The 26,751-nt window shown below is 43.1% G+C and overlaps 1 protein-coding gene and 1 pseudogene across 1 annotated transcript; both read left to right on the forward strand.

Annotated features, from left to right (window-relative positions):
* Nucleotides 1–3,169: 3,169 nt before the first annotated feature.
* LOC142025974 (poly(A) polymerase gamma-like) lies at nt 3,170–23,005 on the forward strand (annotated as a pseudogene).
* Nucleotides 11,477–13,753, forward strand: LOC142025953 (uncharacterized). Its single transcript, XM_075018698.1, has 2 exons — nt 11,477–12,410; nt 12,441–13,753. Exons 1-2 carry the CDS (start codon nt 11,610–11,612, stop codon nt 13,077–13,079), a joined length of 1,440 nt encoding a protein of 479 aa, XP_074874799.1. The 5' UTR covers nt 11,477–11,609; the 3' UTR covers nt 13,080–13,753.
* Nucleotides 23,006–26,751: the final 3,746 nt, after the last annotated feature.

Below are 26,751 nucleotides of genomic sequence, written 5' to 3' on the forward strand. Positions count from 1 at the left end.
ATCTGTGCTATACAGGATGCTGGCACTGCTTTCAGGCTACCAACCCAGCTTCAAGGCAGAAAAAAAAGTGGCTTTCTCTGAATGCTGGCATCAGGAACAAGGTGCTTTAACTTGCCAGCAGGTGTCTGCAGGCTTTTTTTAGCATGAGTTTGTGCAGTGGGAATGGAAGGTGTAGCTGGTGTTACTTCAGTGAAGGTCACAGGGTTTGGGGGTTTTCTTGCTTGGTTGGATTTGGTTTGTTTGTTGTTTGGGGGTTTGGTTTTGTTTTGTTTTGTGCTATCAATTTGGAGGGTTCAGGAGCTGATTTACATTCATTCCTCCTCCCAAGTAGTGAGGGTAGAAAAGGCTGGAGTGATAAATTTCTACTCAGCTGGAGGCAGGCTGGCCTCATGAGTCGGAGAGATGCATTCACAGTGAAGGCTCATACACCGTCCTGATGGCTGAAGGCAACTCCCTGAACTGTAATAGTGTGAACTTACCTGTTGTCTCTCGGAGTATGCAGGATAAATGGCTTGCAGCTTTGTGAAGCTATAAACAAGTGACAAAACATGGAACAAATCAGTTTAACTTGTATAAAATTAGGATCTCTTGGAACAGAAGTATGTTGGAGCTGTTCACTGTGGTGGACAAATCATATCAAGAGTTGGCAAAATATTAAACTGCCAGAGACTTCTCATTTAAACAGAAGGCTGATGGATGAATAGGTATTATGCCACGCATGCTACTTTCTCTTTTAAGATCTCTTCTTTGTATATGCCTGGCAGTCTGGTACAGTTGAGAGAGAGAAGTAAGATATTTATTTATTTATTTATTTATTTCCAAAAAGGGAACAAATTCTATTGGGCATAAGTCATTCTCAGTAAAGCTTTCCAAGTGCCATTTTCCTCAACTTTTAAGTTGTGAGATCAAATTTTCAGTAATACATGCAGGCAACTGAAAAACATCTACTCTTGACTAAGAGAATTTGCTGTTGATAATATCTGCTATATCTAATTGATATTGTCCTTTATGTCAATCTCTAATTATAGCCTCTGTAGGAAGAATGGGGCAACGAAAGGCAGATGGTGGCCTTCCGTACCCTGGAAAGATCTTGGATGCTAGCAAAGTCTAAAACCCATTCTTGTGTTGTGCAAACTTTCTGAAGTGCAAGTTGTACACTGCAAGTAATGTGTAAAACATGGAAGAAGTTGCTGCTGTAGGTGTTTTAATTTAGATGTAATGCACAGCAATTAAACATAGGCTTTCCTTCTGTATTTGTTATGAAAATGATATCATAAGAAGGAAAATATTCATTATGACTATTTTTACTTATAAAGTGGAAGTTGACAATGCCTATAAACAAGGCAAGGCAAATTAGGTCAAGGCCTAGTTACACTTGCAAGTAAACAGCTGTTCTGACCGGGCAGACTAGTTGATAGGACTACAGTTCTAATACCCTCCCCCCCGCTCCAGCTTTTTAAAAAACGCATAGAAAAAAGTTTAATGAGCTCATAGAGAAGGGAGGTGGAGGGAACCTACTAGATGACTAAAAGCCATGTCTATAGTTGGATAAAGCTACTCTGAGAGAGAGAAATCCATCTTTCCTCAGTGGAAGAGTAAAGGCAACAATTAGAAATAAGGAGCTGCAATAAGCAATCTTTTTAAAATCAAGTGTTGAAGCTGTCTTTTGAGCACTTCCTCATCCCATTCCAGCCAAAGTGGGTCAGATGCCTTAAATAGTTCTAAGCATCTCTCGACTAACCCAGCTAATATTTGAAGTTGTCCATATATGAAGTAGGAAAATGTCTGGTTTGAATAAAGGCATCATTAATCCCTTTAGCCTTAGGGGTTGGATATGGACTCTTTGACAAGCATGATGAGTTGTAGAGACCTTTTTAATATGTCTCCCCCTTTTGCTACTAGTGTTTCTGTAGAAACCCTTGATCCATTAAGTACAGTCCTCACTTCCTGTCCCACTCCTTTCTCTCTCCTGGTTTCAGCTGGTAATGGAAAGTAGGGATTTCTTTCTCCATTTTTCCCTTTCTAAAGCAAGGGTTCTATGGTGTAAAAAAAAAAAAAGCTCATGCTGCTTTTAATTTAATGTTGTCCTGCCATGTCAGTCCTGTGCTGCTTCTGATTGCAAAGAAGTCTAAGCAGACAGGGCAAGTGGAGGGTTGGAGGTGAAAATGATGCCTTGCTGTGCTTGGAGTTCCAGGGGCAGTAACCCTGTGGGCCTCCAAACCCAGGTGCCTGGTGTCCTGCTCAGCCTAACTGGGCAGTGAGCTAGCTAAAGCAGATTTGAGCACCTTCTACAAACAGATCTTAACTTGTGCTGCTCTGCATGCTGACATACAGCTCTTGGATTTAGATTAAAACAGATGTATGTACAGCTACGCCTCTGAACTATAAAAATTGAACACTGTGTTAGAAGCACAAGGCTCTGCTTGCAACATTAGCTGCAGATTGGTTGATGTTTTCATTCATCCTCTTCTGTTAACGAAACCAAGGTAATGCTGAATTTGCTGCAACAACTCTGTTTAACAGACCACTTTGTTATATGTCCTTCCTCTACAATAAACTATAATGTCCTTCCAGAATCAGTAGAAGCACAGCAAAGACATTGAACTAAAAGAAGCCAGTGTTAAATTGTCTTGTTTAATGTTAGCAAGAAGCTGATGGGAATATCCTTAAATCAAAACTGATATGAAACACATTTATGTCCAAAACTTGTGCTGTATGTAGTGTCACCCTTCGTGAATTTCAAACCTTTTCATTTCCTGGCAATCAGTTATAATTCTCTAGCGCAATGCAAATAAGCTGTCTTAAGAGGGTAGCAACTTGGATCTTTTCTTATATCCACAATTTTTTTTTAAAAAGTAGTTGTGACTTCTAAGTTAGGTCAAGTTATCTAAAAACCATAAGCAGGATCTTTTTTTCCTCATTTATGTTAATGTTGGGCAAAAGAGCAGAAGCTGATTTGGAAACCGGTTAAGTGGAAGGGTGTTTTCCAGTAAGGTGGTTGGTTTGGTTTTTTTTTTTTCTTTTATGGAGTCTTCAATATTTTATTGTCTCCCACAGTACTCCTAGGCTGCAGAACCAGCCTCAAAGGCACTGTGGAATTACTTCTCCAATTAGCTTGGCTCCTCCTAAGGATATAGATTGCATTCATACTCAGAAGCTGGTTGAAGCGATGAAAGCATTTGGGGTATTTGAAGATGAGGAAGAACTGAACCACGGGTATAACAAGACTGTAAAATTTGTTGATCTCCTTGGGCGCGGGGACGATTAGGGCAAACTTAACATGAGTTTTCTTTACAGGCTGGTCATTCTTGGTAAGCTGAATAACTTGGTCAAAGAATGGATTTCAGAATTGGTGAGAGCAAGGTAAGGATTTTTGATACATTCTTATCAAAACAGCTGAAGCCTTTTTGTTTCTTTTAAAGGTGATACTACTAGGATTTATGCTGAAGTTGAACTTTTAACTTTCTTCTTAAGTATCAAGGAGATCCATAATAACTGTCATTGAAATAAAGTATAAAAGATACTTCAGATCAAGCTCTTCAAGTCCTTGGGGCACTAAATAAATTTGTGAATTGGCTCCATCAGTTGACTTGTAGGAGTTAACAAAGCTGAAAAAACATATTGTGGGGTGAGAAAGATGGTAAATGGGCAATAATCTTGCCCCAAACAGCCTACAGCACTCAATCTAGTTTGGCATTATTACACTAGACTTGCCTTTGGTATGGCTCTTAGATTGTGTTAATTTATGTGGGCTGGCTGCAGGGAAGACTGATAGTAGGTCTTAGTTTGTTGAAATTGATGAAATGATTGCTACATTACTCATCTTTTTTTTGTTTTGTTTGTGAGCTGCAAGCACTCACTTCAGAAAAACAGTATCAGTCTATTAGACTAACAACTCAGTACGGGAGGGAGAAGACATTGTTTATGGAGGCTGTTGTAGTCTTTCTAAATAACTTACATGCTAGTTAAACTTGCACGTAGGTCAATGCGTATTTTACATTCTACAGAAAACTCTCTCTTCTACCCACAGAATCTTTCCCCTTCAGCAGTAGCAAATGTTGGTGGCAAAATATTTATGTGTGGTTCTTACAGGCTTGAAATACACAGTAAAGGTAAACTTTTGTTGTGTGGTCATAGTTCTAATGTTTGAAAGTGTCTTCCAATGGTAACAGAAAAAATGGAATCTCTTTGCAGGTGCTGACATAGATGCTGTTTGTGTTGCTCCTAGACATGTAGAAAGATAGGATTTCTTTCAGTCGTTCTTTGAAAAACTCAAACATCAGGAGGAAATAAAAAATCTAAGAGTGAGTAAGCTCTCTCCTTGACAGACTGTGCAACTCCTACAATAATTAAAAAGGGAATTGTTTCTGAGTACCTTCTAAAATACTGTTTACGCAGCATGAAAATGTTGAAGTCAAGCTTTTGGTTCCCTTCCCCAATGACTGTACATCACATAAGACTGTGGTTCACTTTTTCCCTACCCATGGTTTGGGAATGAGTTGGCTATAGTATCAAAAAGCAAGATTGTCCCTAGGAGCCTTGCTTTAACTTTAGATGTAGTAAGGGGCTTGGAAATAAGGTAACTGCATGCAGGTAGAGGAAGGGGCAGCCTGAGATCTAAGCAAGTTGAATGTGATGTGGAAAGGTTTCTGAGACTCAGACTGAGACTTTGTAGAAGAGATACACAGTCAACTTTACATAAAGTTAATAGGAGCTGTGCTGCAAACGTGCAAAACTGCCTTGTAAAATCACCCTTGGTGCCTATGTTGTGTACCTTGCGTATAAAACCAAACTCCTGAGAAGTGTTTCCGTCAGCCTAGTCTTCCTTGTACAGACATTTTGAAAGATTTCATATGCATAGCTAATGAGCCTTCGTTTAGAAGACTGTCCCCTGAAAACAGACTCAGTGGGCTGTGGCACAGCTCTAACAAGTAGTCTACAAAATTGAAAACTGTCCCATAAGGTAGCTGATAGCATCTCAGGCATGGTAGAAAATAAAAATAGAGGAGGCTTGTGCATGCTGTCAAATGTGGACAGAATTTTCTAGATTTCTCTGGATGTTAACCAGTAGTAAGATAGCTATGGAAATCTCTTGCTTTTCTTCCTCACCACCAAGGTAAGTACCTTACAACCTCTGATACTGATGGCTCATTGTGCACTGTTTGTTCATTACTATACATGATCAGCCTCTGAATCTCTTGGCTAATTAACTTCTGAATGCTAGTATTAGTACTGTATTAGTGCTATACTGCTTGCAGCTTATTATAAGTTTTTTTTGGTTTGGAAGCAGCTCAGTCTTTATACTGAGTAGTTAGCAGTGTAAATTCTTCATTTGATCATAGTTTAGGAGAAACATTAAAGTAGCAAAACATTTTTTCTTACACAGTTATCCTCTCCTTTACAGGCAGTTGAAGATGCATATGTACCACTTGTCAAGTTTGAGTTTGATGGCATTGAGGTAAGCATTTTTTTTTTCTTTAAGTGAGTAAATTTTTTTCGTGCTTTGGAATAGGATAACTTTTCCAGGGACCTGTGACTGTGCTGTTTTGGACCACAACCTATCCCAGGAGAATACATTGCAGTAGAATTGGAGCTTATAGGAAAATAAGCCCCTAGGAAGCCTGGCAGGCATGGGAGCATCAGGGACATCTTTTTCTAAACCTGTGCTGTAGACCAAGGTAGCCTGCTTGAATATCATTTATCTCTAGGATCATGCAGAGTGGGAGCAGAGGAAGTGTCCTTGCTAACTCTTCTTGGCTCTGACAAGTGAGCTTTCTACAGAGGGATGTGTATAGTGTAGTTCACTGTGTGAAACGTGAGCAGACTAAATGTTTTGCTGGAAATCCAAAATGAAGTGGTCATGGGACAAACAATCTGGAAAATGGAAAGTAAAAGTACTCATTTGACTCCTGCCTAGGTTTGTCAGCTGCAGGAATCCTGGTATCTTGAATACTTCTTACACAATTAATAAAGACCTGCATGCTCTAGTACCTAAGCAAGTTACTGCTTGGTATCACTATTATGAAGACATTTTTCAGTGACCTTTTTGTGGCCTTTATCTGGTACAGACATTCACAGAATAATTTTCTTGCCTCAGACTGTACTAAACCCCAGATACTTCAGGATCAAAAGGGCTTACTGCCTAAAGAAAATGCTCTCTCCTTTGCTGAAGTATAGTTGAGGTGATTGAACTTAATGTCTTAATTCTGTGATTAATTTTAAGTTCCTTTTTAATTCAAATTCTAAGTCTAGAGTAATCTTTTTTCAACTTAAAAACCCCTCTTCCTTTCCCTAGCTTAAAAAGAAAGGGGTGATGCAATGAAGGTTTTGTAAATAAAATATGGAACTTTTAGAAATTTTATGGAGTATTCTGGTCAATAAATCTCGGGAGATGTATCTATAGTCACATAATTCTAAATACAAATGTTAACCTTTCTTTTTAGACTTGAATGACTGTCCCCCACTAGCGTGCTGTTTGCAAATTGTGTGGCATTCTAATGGTTGGCACTTTCTTCCTCTTAAGATTGATCTCATGTTTGCAAGACTGTCTATGCCAACTGTTTCTGATAATCTTGATCTCAGAGATGACTCGCATCTCAGAAGCCTGGATATAAGATGTATATGAAGCTTAAATGGTAAGCATATTTACACATCTTTAAAAAGAAAATATTACTAAAATTGGTGTGGAATGCACATTACACAACCCAAGTTTCTGTACAAGATGCAGAAACTGATCCCCTGTATACTTGAGATCTGAGGAGGTGGTGAGTGGGCTGAAATTTAGATGTTTCAAGTTGTGTTTCATGTTTCTTTGATTGGGGTGTGCACATTGTTCCAGTTTGCCTCAGAAACTACTTCAGATGAATAGGTAGAGCACTTGATAGAGAAGAATGTGTGGTAGTTCATTAAAAAAAAAACCAACAAACCAACCAAACAAAAAAACCAACCCCAAATTTAAAATACTGAAGCCTGACTTGCTCACTGTTTAACACTCACTGGTTTAATTGTTCCTGGCTGTCGAAAGAAACCTAGCTTTCGGAATCCTGTGGAAGGGCCTTACTGAAAATTGTTGGCTGCAGTCTAAAGTATGAAAAAGCTGTTGAGGGCACCAGTTACCTGACGTGATACTGAATGTTACATGTAATCTCTAATTTTTAAGGTAATACAAAGCAAGTAATCCAAACTTGTTTTCATAGACTTGAAGGATAAACTGTAAGTTATTGATCCAGTATAGCATAAAACCAACTTGTACCTGTGTCGTGGTTTCAGCGCAACTGGTAACAAAGGACCATGCAGCCGCTCGCTCACTCTTCCTGCCCCCCTCCAGTGGGATGGGGAGGAGAATCAGAAAGGAGAAAAGGAAAAAAAAAAAAGTATCCTCAAGGTTTGAGAAAAGGACAATTTACTGGGACAACACAAAAAAAGACATTACAGCAACAACAGTACTAATAAAAGAATGTACAAAACAAGTGGTGCACAGTGCAACTGCTCACCACCCAGAACGCAAAGCTCCGCCACTTGCCCCACCGAAAGCTGAGAGCCCCCCCAGCCTGCTCCCCATTTATGTACTGAGCATGATGTCACATGGTATGGAATACCTCATTGGCTAGTTCAGGTCAGCTGTCCTGGCTGTGCCCCCTCCCAGGTTCCTGTGAAAATTAACTCTATTCCAGCTGAACCCAGGACAAGATGTTACTAGGAAGTTCTGTGCCTCAACATTTTTTCTTACAGGCTGCAGAGTTACTGATGAAACACTACACCTAGTGCCAAATAAAGAGAACTTCTGGCTCACACTGCAATTAAACTGTGGGCAAAATGTGAGTAATGTGATTGTTTGTGATCTTTAAACTTTTCAGAGGTACCTCGTGCTGAAAAAATAATAACATTAGAATTCCTTCAGCTTTGGATAGCTGTTTAAATAACAGTTTTTTACCCCCATGGGGCAGATTCTGTGTGTTTTTTAATGAGGGTAGAGTGGGGAGAAGAGGGGAGTGCCTACAGGGCAAGGTGCTGCATTGCTTATCAGGAACCTGACTACAAAGGATAAAAATGCCAAGTGAAGTATAAAAGCTTGATACATAAGGAATAATAAAATACTGTTTGCGCATGTGACTAGAGCAAGTGCTAGAAGAATGGTAGAACCTTTTTCTTAAGGGAAGTTGGATGAAGCAGTAGCTGTAGCAGTGCAGGCAAATTTCAGAGTAGCAGTATTTTGGGAAGTGGTGTGGTAATGATTCTTTTTCTCATTGCTGTGAGGACCAACAATTTTGGCCTCATTGCACTGAAAAAATAACTGACTTTGAGGCTGAAGTGTACTAGGTATTCTATAGATTGTGAGGTTGGTGCTGTAAATTTGAAGGACTATACTTGGGTATTGAAAGACTACAGGCTAATGACAGCATATCCATTGTACGATGTGGCATTTACTCAAACATGCTGGGATTCATTGGTAGGGTTTCCTGGGCCATGCTAGTAGCAAGAATGTATCAGCTCTAGCCAAACGCTTTGGCTACTACTCTGATTAAGACGTTCTTGTTTTTTTCAAAATGGTAAGAGCTATTTATGACTATTTTAATTTGCAGAAAGTAGTTACACTTTTTGTGGTAGTTCTTTATATAAGATTTACACCAACAACATTCAATCCTACCCTGAATTACATGGCAGAGTTTTAAATGGACAGTTAGTAACTGGCTTTTCTTATACAGGGAGTGGCCAAAACCTGTATTGCTGAAACAACACGAAGAGAGCAATCTTAACTTACCAGTATGGGACCCTAGGGTATGTAGACATTGAATTCGGAAGCCTTTAAACTTTCTTCTAAGCTAAGCTGCTGGTGCTGAGCACAATTGTTTTAACATCATAGGTGAACTGATGAGACTGATATCATGTAATGCCTATCATTACCCCAGCCTATCCACAGCAGAACTCTACATGCAACGTATCTACATCAGCGCGAGCAGTAGTGGTAAGGGAGTTAAAACATGGTAAAGTTCCTTCCATGCATCTTAATTGATTAAAAAGTATAAATTTTCCTCTATGAAACCACGTTATCTGAATTGGTTATATTCTGCGAGGTGTTCCGCCCTTTTAGGCAAAAGAGTTCTCTGGGAAGTATATCTGTTGCAGGCAATAAGGGACCAGTTTTACAATGAACTGTTGTAGTAGACCTGCATTGTGTCAAGGGATTCCCTGCTTTTTGATCTGTCAATCACTGTTCAAAACCTTTATCTTATAAAGCTTATATCATGCTCTGCTAGTCTTTAAAAAAAAAAAGTAATAAGTTTTTCAACCTTAATTATAGGTCTTGCAGTTACAAATGAGATTCTCCAAGGAAAATCGGACTGGCCAAAGCTCTTTGAACCACAGAACTTCTTTCAGAAATACAAGCATGTATGAAATCTGTTATCTGAACTTGAAATTATTTACTTACTGGTTAGCATAGATAGTTTTAGCTTGCAGTCTAAATAGAAGATGGCATTGATGTTTGTTTTTCAGAAACTGCAGGTAGTCATATGAATTTTGGTGAGGATAAGTATAGGGAAGAGAGAAAAACTATATGTGTTATGCCACTGACACTGTTTTTATTAAAAGAAATCAACTCTGATACTTAGAATGTAGCAGAATGCAATTATAAAGGGTGTAATCAGTTTTTCTTCAGTTAATACTGTGCTGAATGCAGGATATAATCTGTCATGTCTGGAAGTCACATTCTATCCATTTAAGGCAGTTTTGATTTCACTTGAAGGAATACAAAGTCCTGAGCTAGGATATTATTTTTTCTTTTCTTCTAGACATTGTATTGTGCTGGCTGCTAGTGCCTCCACTGAAGAGCATCACTTAGAGTGGTAAGACTTGCTTTGAATGTGGATTCAATAGATAATTGACACTCAGTTCAGTGTTGCACTTCATTAGTTAATACAGTTAACAAAAATAAAGCATTCAACTCTGCAACTAGGCATGGAATACAGTACCAAGTTAAGTAGACAGTTCATCAGCAAAACTGAAAGCTTTCTTGTGAAGGGAAGTTAACATAAATCTTGCTGTTTCAGAAGTTAACCTAAAGATCTAAGTCATGATGAGAAGGAACAAAGAGGGTTAGTGTGCATATGCCTGAAGGTCAGATGCTCTGTGTCATCTGGAGAAGCAGATGCGAGGAGTCTAAGGAGACTACTTACCCAATGCTACTTCAGGAAGATGTTCCTTGTTGCAGAGCCTGAAGTAAACGGGGATTACTTGATGTCATCAGATGTGTAGTGGACACTGGAGAGTTAGATCTTTTACTGAGTTAGAGAGCAGTGGTCTCCAGATTTTTGTGCAGTCCTGAGAGAAAAAAAAAAAAATTAAACACATAGTTGCAGTATATATCTACATTTACAAGTTACATACACATTACTGAAGTTCTAGTATTTTCTTCCCATACCCAGTGGATTGTCTTGTGCACCCCCTGGCGTACACCCCCCGGCATACACCACCCCCACCCCGCCCCCTTTGAAGACCACTGTTGTAGAGCCTTAGAAGACTTGGTTTCATAACTTTTTTACTGGATGTAATATTTAATTTCGGACTGGATTACACTCAATGCTAAGTTGCTCTGGTTATGTAGTCAGCCTATTCCAGAGCCTCCTTTTCTCCAGTGAAGTGAAACAAGGCTGTTTAATCTGGGTGAAACCTGACTATCTGCACAGAACATCTGAATGCTGATAAATAGTATTTACAAAGTTTTAATCTAGTAGTTTGCTCAGGCATCTTATGTTTAGTGCTGAAAATTATCATCTCAGCACGCTTGGTAGTGGATAGGTACATTGCAGGGGTGCTGATCTACTTTGTGAAATGTAATGTGAGAACCACTTCAATTGTAGTGAGAGAAAATGACTGCTTATGACATGACATTTGTCACTGTCTCAAAGGAGATACACCAATAATAACTTGTTTAACCTGTGTGAATCAGCTGACTAACTGTGAATCTTGAAATAAGGGGAAACGGTGAGGAATTAAGGTACTCTAATGTATGTGGTGTTCTCACTCTTAAGAAATGAGTACCTGCTTTGCTCAAGTAAGCAAGCGAAATAGCTCTGTGTAACAGACCACTGTTTTGAGGGCACCTTGGTTATACTTCAAAGTTTGACTTGCGCTTTAAGGCAAATAATTTAATTCTTATGCTACCTCTAAAAGACATCTTCTCTCATGTTTAAAAATAGCTCTAATAGGTAATACCTTTTACCTGAACTTTTTAATGTGTTCACTTAAAAATCGTATCAGCTACAGCTTGATGTCAGTCGCAGTTAGGTGTACAACAAGGAGTTATGGGCAGAGGGCTTAAAGCCAAATAGTTTTTGATGTGTGTAGGGGTCGGCGTTCGGAAGATCTCGCGTTGTCACGGAAAGTTAGAGGGTTAGTCGCAGCCTTGTGATGTACCTGTAACCCCACCTCCCCTTGTTAGTATAAAAGGAATTAACTGCGCAATAAAAGGCGGAAGTTGGCGCTCACACTGTGTGTGTTATCTGTCTCTTTCCCTGGTCCGGGCCGACCAGTGATCTAAGCGTGGCACCTTGATATGTAGCGAATGCTACATAGTGGTGACCCCGACGTGATCGGTTGCCTAGGCGACGATGGAACTTGCGCAAGTGATTAAGGTGTTGAAAGGGTTGGCTAATGAGGTGGGTGCCCGAGGAACGATTAGGAGGGGCCCCACGGGCGAATGCATCCAATGGGTGCTGCGCCGGGGAGGGATGAGTTCTCCCACAGAAGTTTTTAGTCCCCCAAATTGGGGAGTGGTTCGGGAGATGTTGCTTCAGTCGGCGCTCAAGGGTGAGCACGGCGCTGCGGAACGATTACGAGCTTGGGACATGGTGGAGGGGGTAGTTAAGGTGGGACAAAAGGCTAGGGAGTGCAGGTCGGCGGCGCGAGCTATCCTGTTTGCGGATGAAGCGCCGGTTCGAAAACAACGGGGGATAGTGCCCCCAGGGACGGTGGGACAAGATCAGACGGAGTGGGTGGTTGTGGAGCGGGGCTCGCGGAGCGGTTCCTCTCTGACTGATAGCGTGGACTCAGAGGGTGCGGCGGAGATAGGGGTTTTTCCGGTGGAGACGGTACCTCCGAGACTGGATGGGCCCTCTCTGCGGCGGGCATGGGAGGTGTTACGGCAGGATCTTCTGAAGGAGTTGCGGGAATGCCTCCTGGACTGGGTTCCCGGCGGAGATGTTAAGGGGGATTTGTACCGTCAGGTGAAGGAATGGGAGGAAAGAACGCCCCCGGAGGGGGAGCTCAAGAAGCTGAGAGAGTTAAAAACTGTAGTAGCGGGGGAACCACCCCCCGGCGAGGGAAACCAGGCGCCCTTGCCGGGAGAGCAGGCGGAGTTTCTGCCTGCCGAGCCTATGCAGGTTGACTCTGTGCCTGCCGAGCCTATGCAGGTTGAGCCTTTGCCTGCTGAGCCTATGCAGGTTGAGCCTTTGCCTGCGGCGGCTGAGCCTTTGCCTGTGGCGGCCGGGCCTCTGCCTGCGCGGGCTGAGTTTTTGCCTGTGGCGGCCGAGCCTTTGCCTGCGGAGGCTGCGCCAGTGCCTGCGGCGGCTGAGCCTATACCTGCGGCGGTCGGGCCCGTGCCTGTGCGGGCCGGGCCGTTGCCTGTGCGGGCCGGGCCTACTGAGCCTGTGCTGGCTGTGCCTTTGCCTGCGGGGCCTGGCCCTGTTGTGCCTATTCTTGCTGCGCCATCAACTGCGCCGTCTGCCGCTCCTGGGCCAGAACGGGTTAATCCTTCGGCTGGGCCCTTCCGAAACTGGCGCGCAGTACCAGCAGCTATAGACTCCGATTATTCCGATGAGGTGAGGATGGATAGTGCGATACGGCGGTCATCAAGAAGCGCGCCACAGAGACAGGCAAGGGAGGGACAGGACACCTTACAGAGGCATTGGAGGGGAGCAAAAAAAAAAAAAAAAAAAAAAAAAAAAAAAAAGAGAGAGAGAGAGGCGTTTCACTGGAAAGTCCTTGAGAACTTAAAGAATGCTGTGAGTCAGTGCGGAATCCACTTACTGATAAAGCCAGTAAGTGTATGTAGAACTTGCTTTAGGGAACAAGTGTGTTAAGCATACTTTGATTAAACATAGCATGAGCGAGGGTATGCCTGTGTACAAACACGTGAAGGGCTCCTGAAATGGGTTCCTAGTCGTATGATTCGTCCTGCCTTAACCTCGTAGTGTTTGAGTTTTCTTACAGATTGCTGTTATCCTGTCCTGGCTTGTGACACCCTGGGTATCCGGATGACATCCCTCTCAGAGTCCATCAATACGTGCCTTTATGGGATCCGACTGTCGGAACTCGCAGCCAGGAATCTAGGTGCCTCGGACATTAAGCCTTAACATCAACACACCAACGATAAGCCTTATAGAGTAATAGAAGTAACTCTTTCCAAGTCTTAACTTTCAATATACCTCTTGTGTGAATTTCTATAAAGGAGCTTTTTGCTCTGCAGGGTAAATGGGACATTTACGGGTGTTTAAGATAGAGTGTTTTTAAGTAGTTGTAGAGATATGTTTCTACTCATGGCACTTTATATAGTTATTTCTTTGTGTGGAATTGTTCATAACAATAGAAGCCAACTCGTCATGGGGAGGGGAGAGATGTAGGGGTCGGCGTTCGGAAGATCTCGCGTTGTCACGGAAAGTTAGAGGGTTAGTCGCAGCCTTGTGATGTACCTGTAACCCCACCTCCCCTTGTTAGTATAAAAGGAATTAACTGCGCAATAAAAGGCGGAAGTTGGCGCTCACACTGTGTGTGTTATCTGTCTCTTTCCCTGGTCCGGGCCGACCAGTGATCTAAGCGTGGCACCTTGATATGTAGCGAATGCTACAGATGTGAAATGTTTTTAAGTGAACAAAGTTTATCATATCTCACAATAAAGATGAGGAAAGTTCTGGCTCCAGTAAAAGCTGATGTTTTTTGCAGTGACAGAAATGGCAGCAAATGGGGCTTAGTTTTGCATCTGGGAAAATGAAAAGCAGAAGATAAATTTGCTTCAGTTTGTCTGCTATAAGAACAAGTTTAGTTCACCAACTCTTGAATGGATTTGGGAATAGATGACACAACTCTGTTGTTCATCAACATAAGATACTTTTGAAGAACGTAGAGTTCTGACTGCTTTCAAAGCTAGCAGTGTTTTAGGTAAAAGGGTAAAATGCCAGTACTTCATTTAAATGAAGAGCCTTTCTGGTCATGATACATTTCTTGGGCAAGTTTCTGTTGAGACTGTGTTGACTAGATCATTTGTTTGTTAAAGGAACTATATTTTTGAGTTTGCCTGGAAAAGGGTAAACTCTTTTCGCAGGTCAATCTGCAGGAAGAATTGCATCTTTACTCAGGTGTAATTGAACAGTTGTGCTTGAGCCTTTTCTAAACTGTTCTTCTCCTTGATCTTAGGGGCAAAAAGGAGTTTTGCTGCTCTTCAAAATGCAGCCAGAGCTGCTGGGAATCTGCTTCTTGTTGATATTTTCATCATAGGTCATATGTTGAAGTGTTGTGTCTGACCCGTTAAGAGTACAAGTTAAACTTGTTTACCTCTGTCTTTGGAAACTTTAAAGCTCAAATGTCACTGGAAACTTCTCAAACTATACTGTGTGTGATATTTTGTATTAGCATTGCATTGTAAAAAGGCATATAACGAATGTGCTGGATACAGTTAAAAATGAGTAAATGGCTCTTGTTCTTATTAGGATTGGCCTTGTTGAATCTGAAATTCGTGTGCTGGTTGGAAACTTGGAGAGGAATTAATTTCTCTCTATTGCACATGTAAAGCCAGTCTTTCCCTGGCAGACGAGAACTTTGTAAACAGTGAGTTTCATTACTTTTCTGAAATACAGTTTGGCCAATGTATTTGTATTGTCTTTGTGTGGCAAGGTTTTGGTGGGGGGGGGTTTACAGGGGTGGCTTCTGTAAGAAGCTGCTGGAAGCTTCCCCTGTGTCTGACAGAGCCAATACCATCCGGCTCTGAGACGGACCCGCCGCTGGCCAAGGCCGAGCCAATCAGCGATAGTGGTAACACCTCTGTGATAACATTTTTAAGAAGGAAAAAAAGTTGCTGGGACAGAAACAGCAGCTGGAGAGAGGAAGTGAGAACATGTAAGAGAAATAACCCTGCAGACACCAAGGTCAGTGAAGAAGGAGGGGGAGGAGATGCTCCAGGCGCCGGAGCGAAGATTCCCCTGCAGCCCGTGGTGAAGACCCTGGTGAGGCAGGCTGTCCCCCTGCAGTCCAGGGAGGTCCACGGTGGAGCAGATATTCCACTTGCAGCCCGTGGAGGACCCCACGCTGGAGCAGGTGGGTTCCCGAAGGAGGCTGTGACCCCGTGGGAACCCTGTGCTGGAGCAGGCTCCTGGCAGGACTTGTGGATCTGTGGAGAGAGGAGCCCACGGAGCAGGTTTTCTGGCAGGACTTGTGACCCCGTGGGGGACCTGCGCTGGAGCAGTGTGCTCCTGAAGGACTGCACACTGTGGAAAGGACCCATGCTGGAGCAGTTTGTGAAGAACTGCAGCCCGTGGGAAGGACCCACATTGGAGAAGTTCGTGGAGGACTGTCTCCCGTGGGTGGGACCCCACGCTGGAGCAGGGGAAGAATGTGATGAGCCCTCCCCCTGAGGATGATGAAGCGGCAGAAAATAACGTGTGATGAACTGACCATAAACCCCATTCCCCGTCTCCCTGTGCTGCTGGGGTGCGTAGGTGGAGAATCCGGAAGTGAAGTTGTGCCCTTTAAGAAGGGAGGGGTGGAGGGAAGGTGTTCTGAGACTTGGTTTTATTTCTCATCACCCTACTCTGGTTGATTTGTAATAAATTGAGTTAATTTTCCCCAAGCTGAATCTGTTTTGCCCATGATGGTAATTGGTGAGTGATCTCTCCTGTCCTTATCTCGACCCACAAGCTCTTTGTTATATTTTCTCTCCCCTGTCCAGCTGAGGATGGGGGAGTGATAGAACGGCTTTGGTGGGCACCTGGCATCCAGCCAGGGTCAACCCACCACAGTATTGCACTTTGTTTATATTCATTCACCTCAGCTTACCTGCGAGAGATGTTCGGTTACGTACCTACTGTTTTGTAGGTATGAGGCCTGACAGGTAAGGTTCTGAGCATGTAGGATCTTTTTAAAGAAGGGAGAACTTCAGGGAGGAGTTCACAGAGAACTTAAGTATGGGCTGACTCTAATCTTTAACTGCTGCATACAACTAAATTGTTTTGCTTACTCCCTTCTTGAGAGTACATACTAGCATCCAGATAATTGGCATCTGTGCATAAATGATAGATTTGTGAATCTGTCTTTTTAGGAGTGGATATGTGTCAATGTGGTTTCTTGGAATTGTATTTAGGAAAGTGGAAAATGCAGCAAGTGTTAACGTTGATTTAACGTATGTTATACAGTTGTTCAAAGCTAAGCCTGTATTTTGCTCTAGTCTGGTGGGGTTTCATTTTTTTATTCTAGTGCAAATTGCTCCACAAAGTGAATTGTGGTTCTTTCTGGTATTAGCTATTAGATATTTCTACGGAGCGCGATACATAGAAGATTAGCCTGAAAAACATACTGTTTTGACACTTCGGCACAGTAAGTCCATCTTGAAACAAAAGTGTGTACTAAAGTCCTGTACCATATACCACATGTGAAATAACTGCTCTGCAGATCATAGTAAACTCTCACAAAGGAACTGCGATTCATGAGGTGGACAGTCAGATGTGAAGCCAGGAGATGTCCATTTACTGGGTGTAGCTACACTTGTCAAAAACAGTTGTCAGTTGCTGAACTTTGAAAGTGGGAATTAACTGTATCAGTCTCTAAAATAAGTTGTTAATGCCTGTTGAGAGTATTTTTTCCAAAATAACAGTTTATGTATGATATCATCCCAGAACTTTGAAAGGCAGTGAGTGGTCACCTTGTAATGACATGCAGTCTCACATGTAAATCTTCATGTTCATCTTCCATTATTACTTTTGATAGATGTAGAAATAAAGTAATATTTCAAGTGTTGTTAGATAATGCTAGAATAAAGGGATTTTGGGGTGAGCAGTCATTTGAAAGTATAGGTCTTTTTGCCACAATCTGTTTGCTTCTTCCCAAGCTGCCTGCTCTTGTGCCTTTCAGAAGTGAATGTGTGCTGTCAGGCTCGTGCCTAGCTGTAGGGTTCGGCGTTCGGAAGATCTCGCGTTGTCACGGAAAGTTAGAGGGTTAGTCGCAGCCTTGTGAGGTACCTGTAACCCCACCTCCCCTTGTTAGTATAAAAGGAATTAACTGCGCAATAAAAGGCGGAAGTTGGCGCTCACACTGCGTGTGTTATCTGTCTCTTTCCCTGGTCTGGGCCGACCAGTGATCTAAGCGTGGCACCTTGATATGTAGCGAATGCTACATAGTGGTGACCCCGACGTGATCGGTTGCCATGGCGACGATGGAACTTGCGCAAGTGATTAGGGGGTTGAAAGAGTTGGCTAATGAGGTGAGTGCCTGCGGAACGATTAGGAGGGGCCCCACGGGCGAATGCATCCAGTGGGTGCTGCGCCGGGGAGGGATGAGTTCTCCCACAGAAGTCTTCAGTCCCCCAAATTGGGGAGTGGTTCGGGAGATGTTGCTTCAGTCGGCGCTCGAGGGTGAGCGCGGAGCTGCGGAACGATTACGAGCTTGGGACATGGTGGAGGGGGTAGTTATGGTAGGACAAAAGGCTATGGAGTGCAGGTCGACGGCGCGAGCTATCCTGTTCGTGGATGAAGCGCCGGTTCAAAAACGATGGGGGACAGTGCCCCCAGGGACGGTGGGACAAGATCAGACGGAGTGGGTGGTTGTGGAGCGGGGCTCGCAGAGCGGTTCCTCTCTGACTGATAGCGTGGACTCAGAGGGTGCGGCGGAGCTGGGGGTTTTTCCGGTAGAGACGGTACCTGCGAGACTGGATGGGCCCTCTCTGCGGTGTGCATGGGAGGAGTTACGGCAGGATCTTCTGAAGGAGTTGCGGGAATGCCTCCTGGACTGGGTTCCCGGCGGGGATGTTAAGGGGGAATTGTACCGTCAGGTGAAGGAATGGGAGGAAAGAACGCCCCCGGAGGGGGAGCTCAGGAAGCTGAGAGAGTTAAAAACTGTAGTAGAGGGGGAACCACCCCCCGGCGAGGGAAACCAGGCGCCTTTGCCAGGAGAGCAGGCTGAGTTTTTGCCTGCCGAGCCTATGCAGGTTGAGCCTTTGCCTGCCGAGCCTTTGCCTGTGGCGGCCGAGCCTTTGCCTGTGGCGGCCGAGCCGTTGCCTGTGGCGGCTGAGCCTTTGCCTGCGGTGGCTGGGCCTTTGGCTGTGAGGGCCGGGCCGTTGCCTGTGAGGGCCGGGCCGTTGCCTGTGAGGGCCGGGCCTGCTGAGCCTGTGCTGGCTGCGCCTTTGCCTGCGGGGCCTGGCCCTGTTGTGCCTATTCTTGCTGCGCCATCAACTGCGCCATCTGCCGCTCCTGGGCCGGAACGGGTTAATCCCTCGGCTGGGCCCTTCCGAAACTGGCGCGCGGCACCAGCAGCTATAGACTCCGATTATTCTGATGAGGAGAGGATGGATAGTGCGATACGGCGGCCATCGAGAAGCGCGCCACAGAGACAGGCAAGGGAGGGACAGGACGCCTTACAGAGGCATTGGAGGGGAGTAAAAAAAAAAAAAAAAAAAAAAAAAAAGGCGGGGGGGAGAGAGGCGTTTCACTGGAAAGTCCTTGAGAACTTAAAGAATGCTGTGAGTGCGGAATCCACTTATTGATACAGCCAGTACTTGTATGTAGTACTTGCTTTAGGTAAAAAGTGTGTTAAGCATACTTTGATTAAACATAGCACGGGCGAGGGTATGCCTGTGTACAGACACCTGAAGGGGTCCTGAAATGGGTTCCTAGTCGTATGATTCGTCCTGCTTTAACCTCGTAGTGTTTGAGTTTTCTTACAGATTGCTGTTATCCTGTCCTGGCTTATGACACCTTGGGTATCCGGATGACATCCCTCTCAGAGTCCATCAATACGTGCCCTTATGGGATCCGACTGTCGGAACTCGCGGCCAGGAATCTAGGTGCCTCAGACATTAAGCCTTAACATCAGCGCACCAATGATAAGCCTTATAGAGTAATAGAAGTAACTCTTTCCAAGTCTTAACTTTCAATCTACCTCTTGTGTGAATTTCTATAAAGGAGCTCTTTGCTCTACAGGGTAAATGGGACATTTACGGGTGTTTAAGATAGAGTGTTTTATAGTAGTTGTAGAGATATGTTTCTACTCATGGCACTTTATATAGTTATTTCTTTGTGTGGAATTGTTCATAACAATAGAAGCCAACTCATCATGGGGAGGGGAGAGATGTAGGGGTCGGCGTTCGGAAGATCTCGCGTTGTCCCGGAAAGTTAGAGGGTTAGTCGCAGCCTTGCGATGTACCTGTAACCCCACCTCCCCTTGTTAGTATAAAAGGAATTAACTGCGCAATAAAAGGCGGAAGTTGGCGCTCACACTGCGTGTGTTATCTGTCTCTTTCCCTGGTCCGGGCCGACCAGTGATCTAAGCATGGCACCTTGATATGTAGCGAACGCTACACCTAGCTATCATAATGATGAACTAAGGAAATCAGGTTACTCTTCTGAAGTGACAAGTGTGTTTGGACAAAAAGTTCTAACGGTGGGCTCCTTTAAACTCTTCATCAGTTCAAACAAACATTTATCCATGGTACCAGCATGAGCTGTGTGTTGTGTTGCTCAGACAACACGATTAAATGCAGTAAAAGCTGATGTAGCATTCGCTACATATCAAGGTGCCACGCTTAGATCACTGGTCGGCCCGGACCAGGGAAAGAGACAGATAACACACGCAGTGTGAGCGCCAACTTCCGCCTTTTATTGCGCAGTTAATTCCTTTTATACTAACAAGGGGAGGTGGGGTTACAGGTACATCACAAGGCTGCGACTAACCCTCTAACTTTCCGTGACATCGCGAGATCTTCCGAACGCCGACCCCTACAAGCTGACCTTCTTTTTAGCTCATGCTTTGGGATATGAGAAGAACACAGAAAAAAAAGCATCAAAACTCTTGCCTGAGTTTCAAGCCAGGTGGGGCGACTTCCTCAGACTTGCACTCTTCTCTGAACTGATGCTTGTCTTATATGTTACATCCAGTGGCACTGTGTTTCAATGTTGTGGCAAATGTAAATTGTGTCAACAAGGTTTATGTACTGCTAAGAGGCTAGAACTAATGTTAAATCCTGTATTTCTATGCACAAACTTTATTAGCATAGCTGTGTGCTCTTAGTTTAGTGAAGCACAGCCGACAATATGTTTCAGATACAGGGTTTGAATACAGAGAGATTGAACAGAAAAGGTGTTTCTTGAGAGGTGTGATATCCCTTGGCAAATGTGGGAGTGACCAGTAGTTACATGCAAGAAAGCTTTTATCACATGCCTTGACTTTGAGAGAATATCTCTAGAGGGCAAAGTTGATGGGCTCAAGAGTATAAGGCTCATAGTTTGGAAGGCTTTTGTTAAATGAACTTTATCTCACTTTTCCATAAAAACATTATTGAATTTACTTTGAAGCAACTGTTCATACCAGTGTGAATGTTCGTATGTGTGCTTTTATTTCACTTCTAGGTCTCCTGTAGAAAGACTTATAAGCCTTTTTGGTTTTGTTGCATGTCCTTACTTTGATTCCCACTCTGTATGTTAGTAAGCTGACTTTCCAGTTATGCTCATGATAGGCTTGTTAAACTTACCTAAATGTGACTTAATTCTGTAATAACTTCTGTGCTAGTATAGCATTTTTTAGTTACATAAAAGGTTGTTTGCAGGCAGTTAAGAAAAACTGGTTTAAATTGTGGTGGTTCTGATAAGTCAGATGTCCCTAAAATCTAGACTGTCTTCGACAGATAGAGTTTCAACACCCGAATTAGTGAACCCCCCCCCCCCCCAATCACCACTGTAAATATCAAACAAAAAAATGAGTCTAAATCTTGATTAAGGTGTCTGGTCTCTCATCAGCTGAGCACAGTTGGGTTGATTCAGAAATTCCTCTAGATCTATTTTCAACCAGAAAACTAAGGGTTAAGGAGTATTATCTCCTTCAGGTTAAAATCAGCTCAGATGTGAGCTGCATGATTAGCAAACCACAGCTGTAACTGAGCACATAAATGTATATTTGAACTTAAATAGCTATTACATATCTGGTCTGTACTGGATGTGAAATGGGCATTGTATTGGTTTTATGTGGCAAGGTTTTGGTAGCGGGGGGGGTTACAGGGGTGGCTTCTGTAAGAAGCTGCTGGAAGCTTCCCCTGTGTTCGAGAGAGAGCGAGCCCATACCAGTCGGCTCTGAGACGGACCCGCCGCCGGCCAAGGCCGAGCCAATCAGTGATAGTGGTAACGCCTCTGTGATAACATTTTTAAGAAGGAAAAAAGTTGGGAGAGTGAGAAACAGCCGCGGGAGAGAGGAGTGAGAACATGTAAGAGAAACAAGCCTGCGGACACCAAGGTCAGTGAAGAAGGAGGGGGGGAGGAGATGCTCCAGGCGCCGGAGTGAAGATTCCCCTGCAGCCCGTGGTGAAGACCCTGGTGAGGCAGGCTGTCCCCCTGCAGTCCAGGGAGGTCCACGGTGGAGCAGATCTCCACCTGCAGCCCGTGGAGGACCCCACGCCGGAGCAGGTGGGTTCCCGAAGGAGGCTGTGACCCCGTGGGAACCCCGCGCTGGAGCAGGTTCCTGGCAGGACCTGCGGATCTGCGGAGAGAGGAGCCCGTGGAGCAGGTTTTCTGGCAGGACTTGTGACCCCGTGGGGGACCCGCGCTGGAGCAGTCTGCTCCTGAAGGACTGCACACCGTGGAAAGGACCCATGCTGGAGCAGTTCGTGAAGAGCTGCAGCCCGTGGGAATGGCCCACGTTGGAGAAGTTCGTGGAGGACTGACCCCGTGGGTGGGACCCCACGCTGGAGCGGGGGAAGAGTGTGATCAGCCCTCACCCTGAGGAGGTGAAGCGGCAGAAAATAACGTGTGATGACCGTAAACCCCATCCCTGTCCCCCTTGTGCCGCTGGGGGGGCTTGGTGGAGAAATCCGGGAGTGAAGTTGTGCCCGGGAAGAAGGGAGGGGTGGTGGGAAGGTGTTCTGAGATTTCGTTTTATTTTCTCATTACCTTACTCTGGCTGATCTGTAATAAATTGAGCTAATTTTCCCTAAGCTGAGTCTGTTTTGCCCGTGACGGTAATTAGTGAATGATCTCTCCTGTCCTTATCTCGACCCGCAAGTTTTTGTTATATTTCTCTCTCCCCTGTCCAGCTGAGGATGGGGGAGTGATAGAACGGCTTTGGTGGGCACCTGGCGTCCAGCCAGAGTCAACCCATCACAGGCATCTTGGGTCATGTTCATCTTGGGACAACTTCTTATTCTTTGTTTGGGCTGGACAGGCTTAAAGGCTTGCTGCTTCTAAAGAAACCATGTGTAACTTTGACAAATACCTAATGCAAACATTCCCACTAAGCTACAACGCTAAATTTCCTGTTAGTTTCCAGCCAGGCTAACAACCTCAATATGCTAAAGGATGGTATGAAGATTGAGGCAGCTCATGTGAAGAGAAAGCATCTCCACTATTTTTTGCCTGCAGAAACCTTACAGAAAAGAAAGAAGGTATAATAAAAATTTGGCTCTTCTGGCATTTTTTTTTTTTTGCTTTAATAATTACTTCATTATTTTGTTGTTGTTGTTGTTTCAGCAAAGCATGCTAGGTGCTAGTCAAAATGCTAGTGGGCTTCAGTGCAGAAGGACTTCTTCAGATGGAAGCTGTTTGGACAGTTCCAGAGACACAGACTCCAGAACACCAGATAATGTCTCTTCTTTAAATAAGATTTCTAAATTAGACACTTCTACAGCAGAGAGATAAAGGTTAGCACCATAACCTTAAAACTGTGAAGAAGCTGCTTTTTAACTGACTCACAATGTGAATGAGGTCTAGGATTTTGTGTTGAATCTATGTTGTTCATAAGCATGTGGAGGGCTCTAATGGCTTCAGGAACAAAGCTGTCATCTCCTGTGGGCACATGGGGGGAGACAGGTTAAAGAAATCCTTGAAAAAATTAATTCAGTGTATGTGAACACATATAGGAAGAAAGAAGAACATGATAACAGAGAAATTATTTGGTCTTGAATGTAGTTCCCCTTAGGTTAGTGTGTAACTTGAAGCTGGGGTGTTTTATAAGTAGGTAGCTGTTCTTTCTAACAAAAAATATGGTTAATGCCAAGCAGTATTATGTTCTAATGAAGTGCTGATCTTGATCACAGAAACACTAGAGCTGCTGATGATTTGGTGCAGCAGTATGAGAACTTGTGCAGTAAAAGTGTCTGTCACTTCCTGGGAAGTCTCTTTGTTCATAAACTACTTCAGCACAGGAGGAATATGTAATCTTGAGAGTAATAGCCCAAGACTACCAAATGAGTAATGCCTTCTGTATTCAGATTATTTGGTACTGTAGCAGTAGCATTAAAAAAAAAAATAAAAAATTGGATGCCTGTATGGGTAGAGCAGATACATTCATGAAAAGCAGTACAGAGTGCTGGATATACTACCCTGGAAAACAGTGCAAGTACATAGAGACTGACTAAAGAAAATGCTTAAGTTTAAATTTGCGGTCTGAAGTTCCGCAAAATGAAGATCTCATTCTAGATTGCCTGTGAGTTTGTTGTTCAGTAGAGTGTGACAATGAGATAAAAAGATAGACATTTGTCTTGCATGGACTTTCTGGAAAGGAAAAGTACAGTATTTTACAAACTAGCATTTTATAACTCTAGCATCTGACTTTTACAGAAATGCTGTGTATCAGAAATCTGATGGTGCTACCTCATGTAGCTGTGCCATCAGTGTCTAAGGGAGTCTCCATTCCTGTTACTGATTCATGTATGTATTGAAGTAGTGGATGGGATCCAGTCTTTAATTTCATGGCTGAACTCTAGAAGCTCAGTGTCTCCTACAGAACTGGAGGCTAAAGTTGCAATAAGAACATTGGGAGCTCCAGTTGGTTGCACCATTCCAGGACGTAACACAGTTTCTCCATGCGGATCACATTTTGTCCAAGGACAGCATGAATTAAGTGGGACTCCAATTACAGATCCTAAGAATGCTGCACTTAAATGACCTTATTCACTGACCACTGAAGGACCTTGCTCACCTACATCAGAAGAATGCCCCAAAAAACTAGGAGACAGAGAAAAGGTAAGGAGAGGGGGGCTAGGCCAGGGAGTGTTTGAAGTAGAATTAATTATTGATGTACAATGAATGACATAACTGAGAAGAAATGTATATATACATCCCCAGTGGATTCAGGAATCGAAATTTAAGCATAATGATAGTTTTCCTAGGATGTAGGTATGAGAAATTGTCTCGAATATACTGTATAGCTATTAAACAATTTTTTTTTTTTCCCAAGATCTGGCACTAGTGACTGTTTCTGGTCTGGTGGCAGGGTCTCTAAATACTACTGTACTTGTATATTACTGCACTGACCACTTGCTGAATGAACTGACTTATTTGGAAGCAGTTCTTAATTCAGGAAAAAAAAAAAGATATTTCAAAATGAAGTGGATATCAATCTTATAAATTTAAAAGTATGAGCTAATGTTGTTCTGCCAGATGATTTTTGAATGCATATTGATAGGTTTGCTGCTTTAGAAAGCAGCAGCCTACTCAATAGGTTGTCCACTGCTGACATGACAGTGTGGAGTTGCTAGTTAAATCTTGTTTTTGTGGAAGCTTTCGATTCATGCTTGATTTGTTTTATTGCTATACATAACTCTCCTTAAACAGCTGTTTGTGTGGCTTGACATCTGATTTGAGGCAGAGGCAAAGAACAACTAGAAAAAGCTCAATTTTGATACTTGTAAAGAATCAACTTGCAGAACTGTTACCTACTATTGAATATTTCAAGTACAGATTTCAAGGTTTGGGTAGTAAGACTTTTTGTGAGGCTTGAGATTGCCGTGTGGTAATGGTAGTCTAAATGTTTTAAGAATGGCCACTAATACACTTAATGTGTTGACTGGAAGCTGTACTCAAATATGAGGGTAATTTTAGCATAGCAATTATTCTGGGCCTGTGTATTCTGTTCTTCTAGTGAACTGGCCAGGATTCAGCAAAGATGGTGGCAATCCAGAAGATGTCATCAGCAGATCTACAGACGACATAATTTTGAAGGGGTTTTACTCAGTGGACTAACTGGAAAGCTGAATGGACTGTTCCAGTGCCCAGACTACCTCACACAAATACTCTATGTGTTTGTTGATGTAAACAAAAATATGCTTTTTAGTTTAACTTATTTCAGTCTTCATTTCCCAAATATATTCTTGTAAGAGTTATCCTTATTAGTCTTTTTAAAAGTCTTAACTATCACTAGCTGAAACAGCTTTTGAAAAAGCCACAAAACCCAACCTGTCCTGTGACTTGGATTCAGAATGTGTGTAAACGGGTTAACTAGTCACTGCAAGCACACTGTGTTTCAAAGTGTATGTGAACGTGCTTGTATCCATTTGTACTTTCCTAGTGCACGTGCATCTATTGTTCTTATCTTAAATTATTTTCCCATTTGGCACATACACTTCTGTGCACCTATCACAATGGTACTCAGCTTTCTCAGCTAGTAGCTTTCCTCTGCCTAACACAGCCGTGCACGACACAAGTATTGCCTCCCATGGAGGTCCATTAATAATTTAAATATTGAAGAAAATGCAGCAGAGGATGCTACCAAGGTGTGGAGAAGATAGACATGTCCCTTGCCATTGTATCTGATTTTTGTCTTAAGACTGCTGCAGCACGAGACTTGACGGGATTTTTTTGTTGTCACTGGGTAGTAAAGCTAAACTCAGAACACATGGGTGAAGATGTACTTAAATGTTGCAATAGCCAAGGCTGTTGTGACACTGCTACCCACCTGCAAGGTACAGTCTTGAAAGCAATCGGCATGCAGAGAGTGGTTTCAGATAAAGACTGAAAGCTGTGTACATGATTACATCAAAACTTGTAGTAGTGTGAAGGTCTGGTTCTGTGAACTGGTAACACTGCTTACCCAGTTAAGTGCATTAGGGTTTTTTTGAGGGTTGGGGAGAAATCCTGATCACATGAAGCAAATGTTATGCTATCTCTCTATTGTATTTTCTTTATAATTTGGTGTTTTTGTAAATGAAGTTCTATGTTTTTCCAGAGTATTTTTGTATGTACTGTAAAATACTGTCTTCCAAAGAGAAATTTAAGATCTTCAGTCTCTTTTTCTTTTTTTTCTTTTCTTTTTTTTTTTTTTTTAATACACATGGGATCTGCTCAAAAACCCCAAACAACTAAAACAAATGTAAGGTTGGGGGGGGGGAGCAGTGCCACAAAAAATATGTTTTACAAAATGATAATGTCATGGTAGAGTAAATTTGAGGAGACTAGGAACACTGCTTTCCTGCTTCTACTATTTCCAGGGTTTGAATTAACAACCTCTGAATAGTGCAGCTTGCAAACTGCATTGACAGCAGAAGTCCCAGTTTGCTGTGCGGACAAGAGATACCCCTGAATTCTTTTAAAATTAGTTGCTTGGCTTAAACAGCAATTCTGAGCTCTGATCATCTTAAGCATCCACCTAAAACCCTAGTGACAAGACCCAAGAGTCATGTAGCTATCTTGTGAGGTCCTCGTTCTCCTGCATTCCCCCTACTGCTAGTATTCCAAACTTGTGGAGAAAGCATGACTATGACTATTACTTTTTTCCTTATTACCTCTGGTTTCG

This window comes from Buteo buteo, chromosome 31, assembly GCF_964188355.1.
Source record: "Buteo buteo chromosome 31, bButBut1.hap1.1, whole genome shotgun sequence".
Taxonomy (NCBI): Eukaryota; Metazoa; Chordata; class Aves; order Accipitriformes; family Accipitridae; genus Buteo; species Buteo buteo.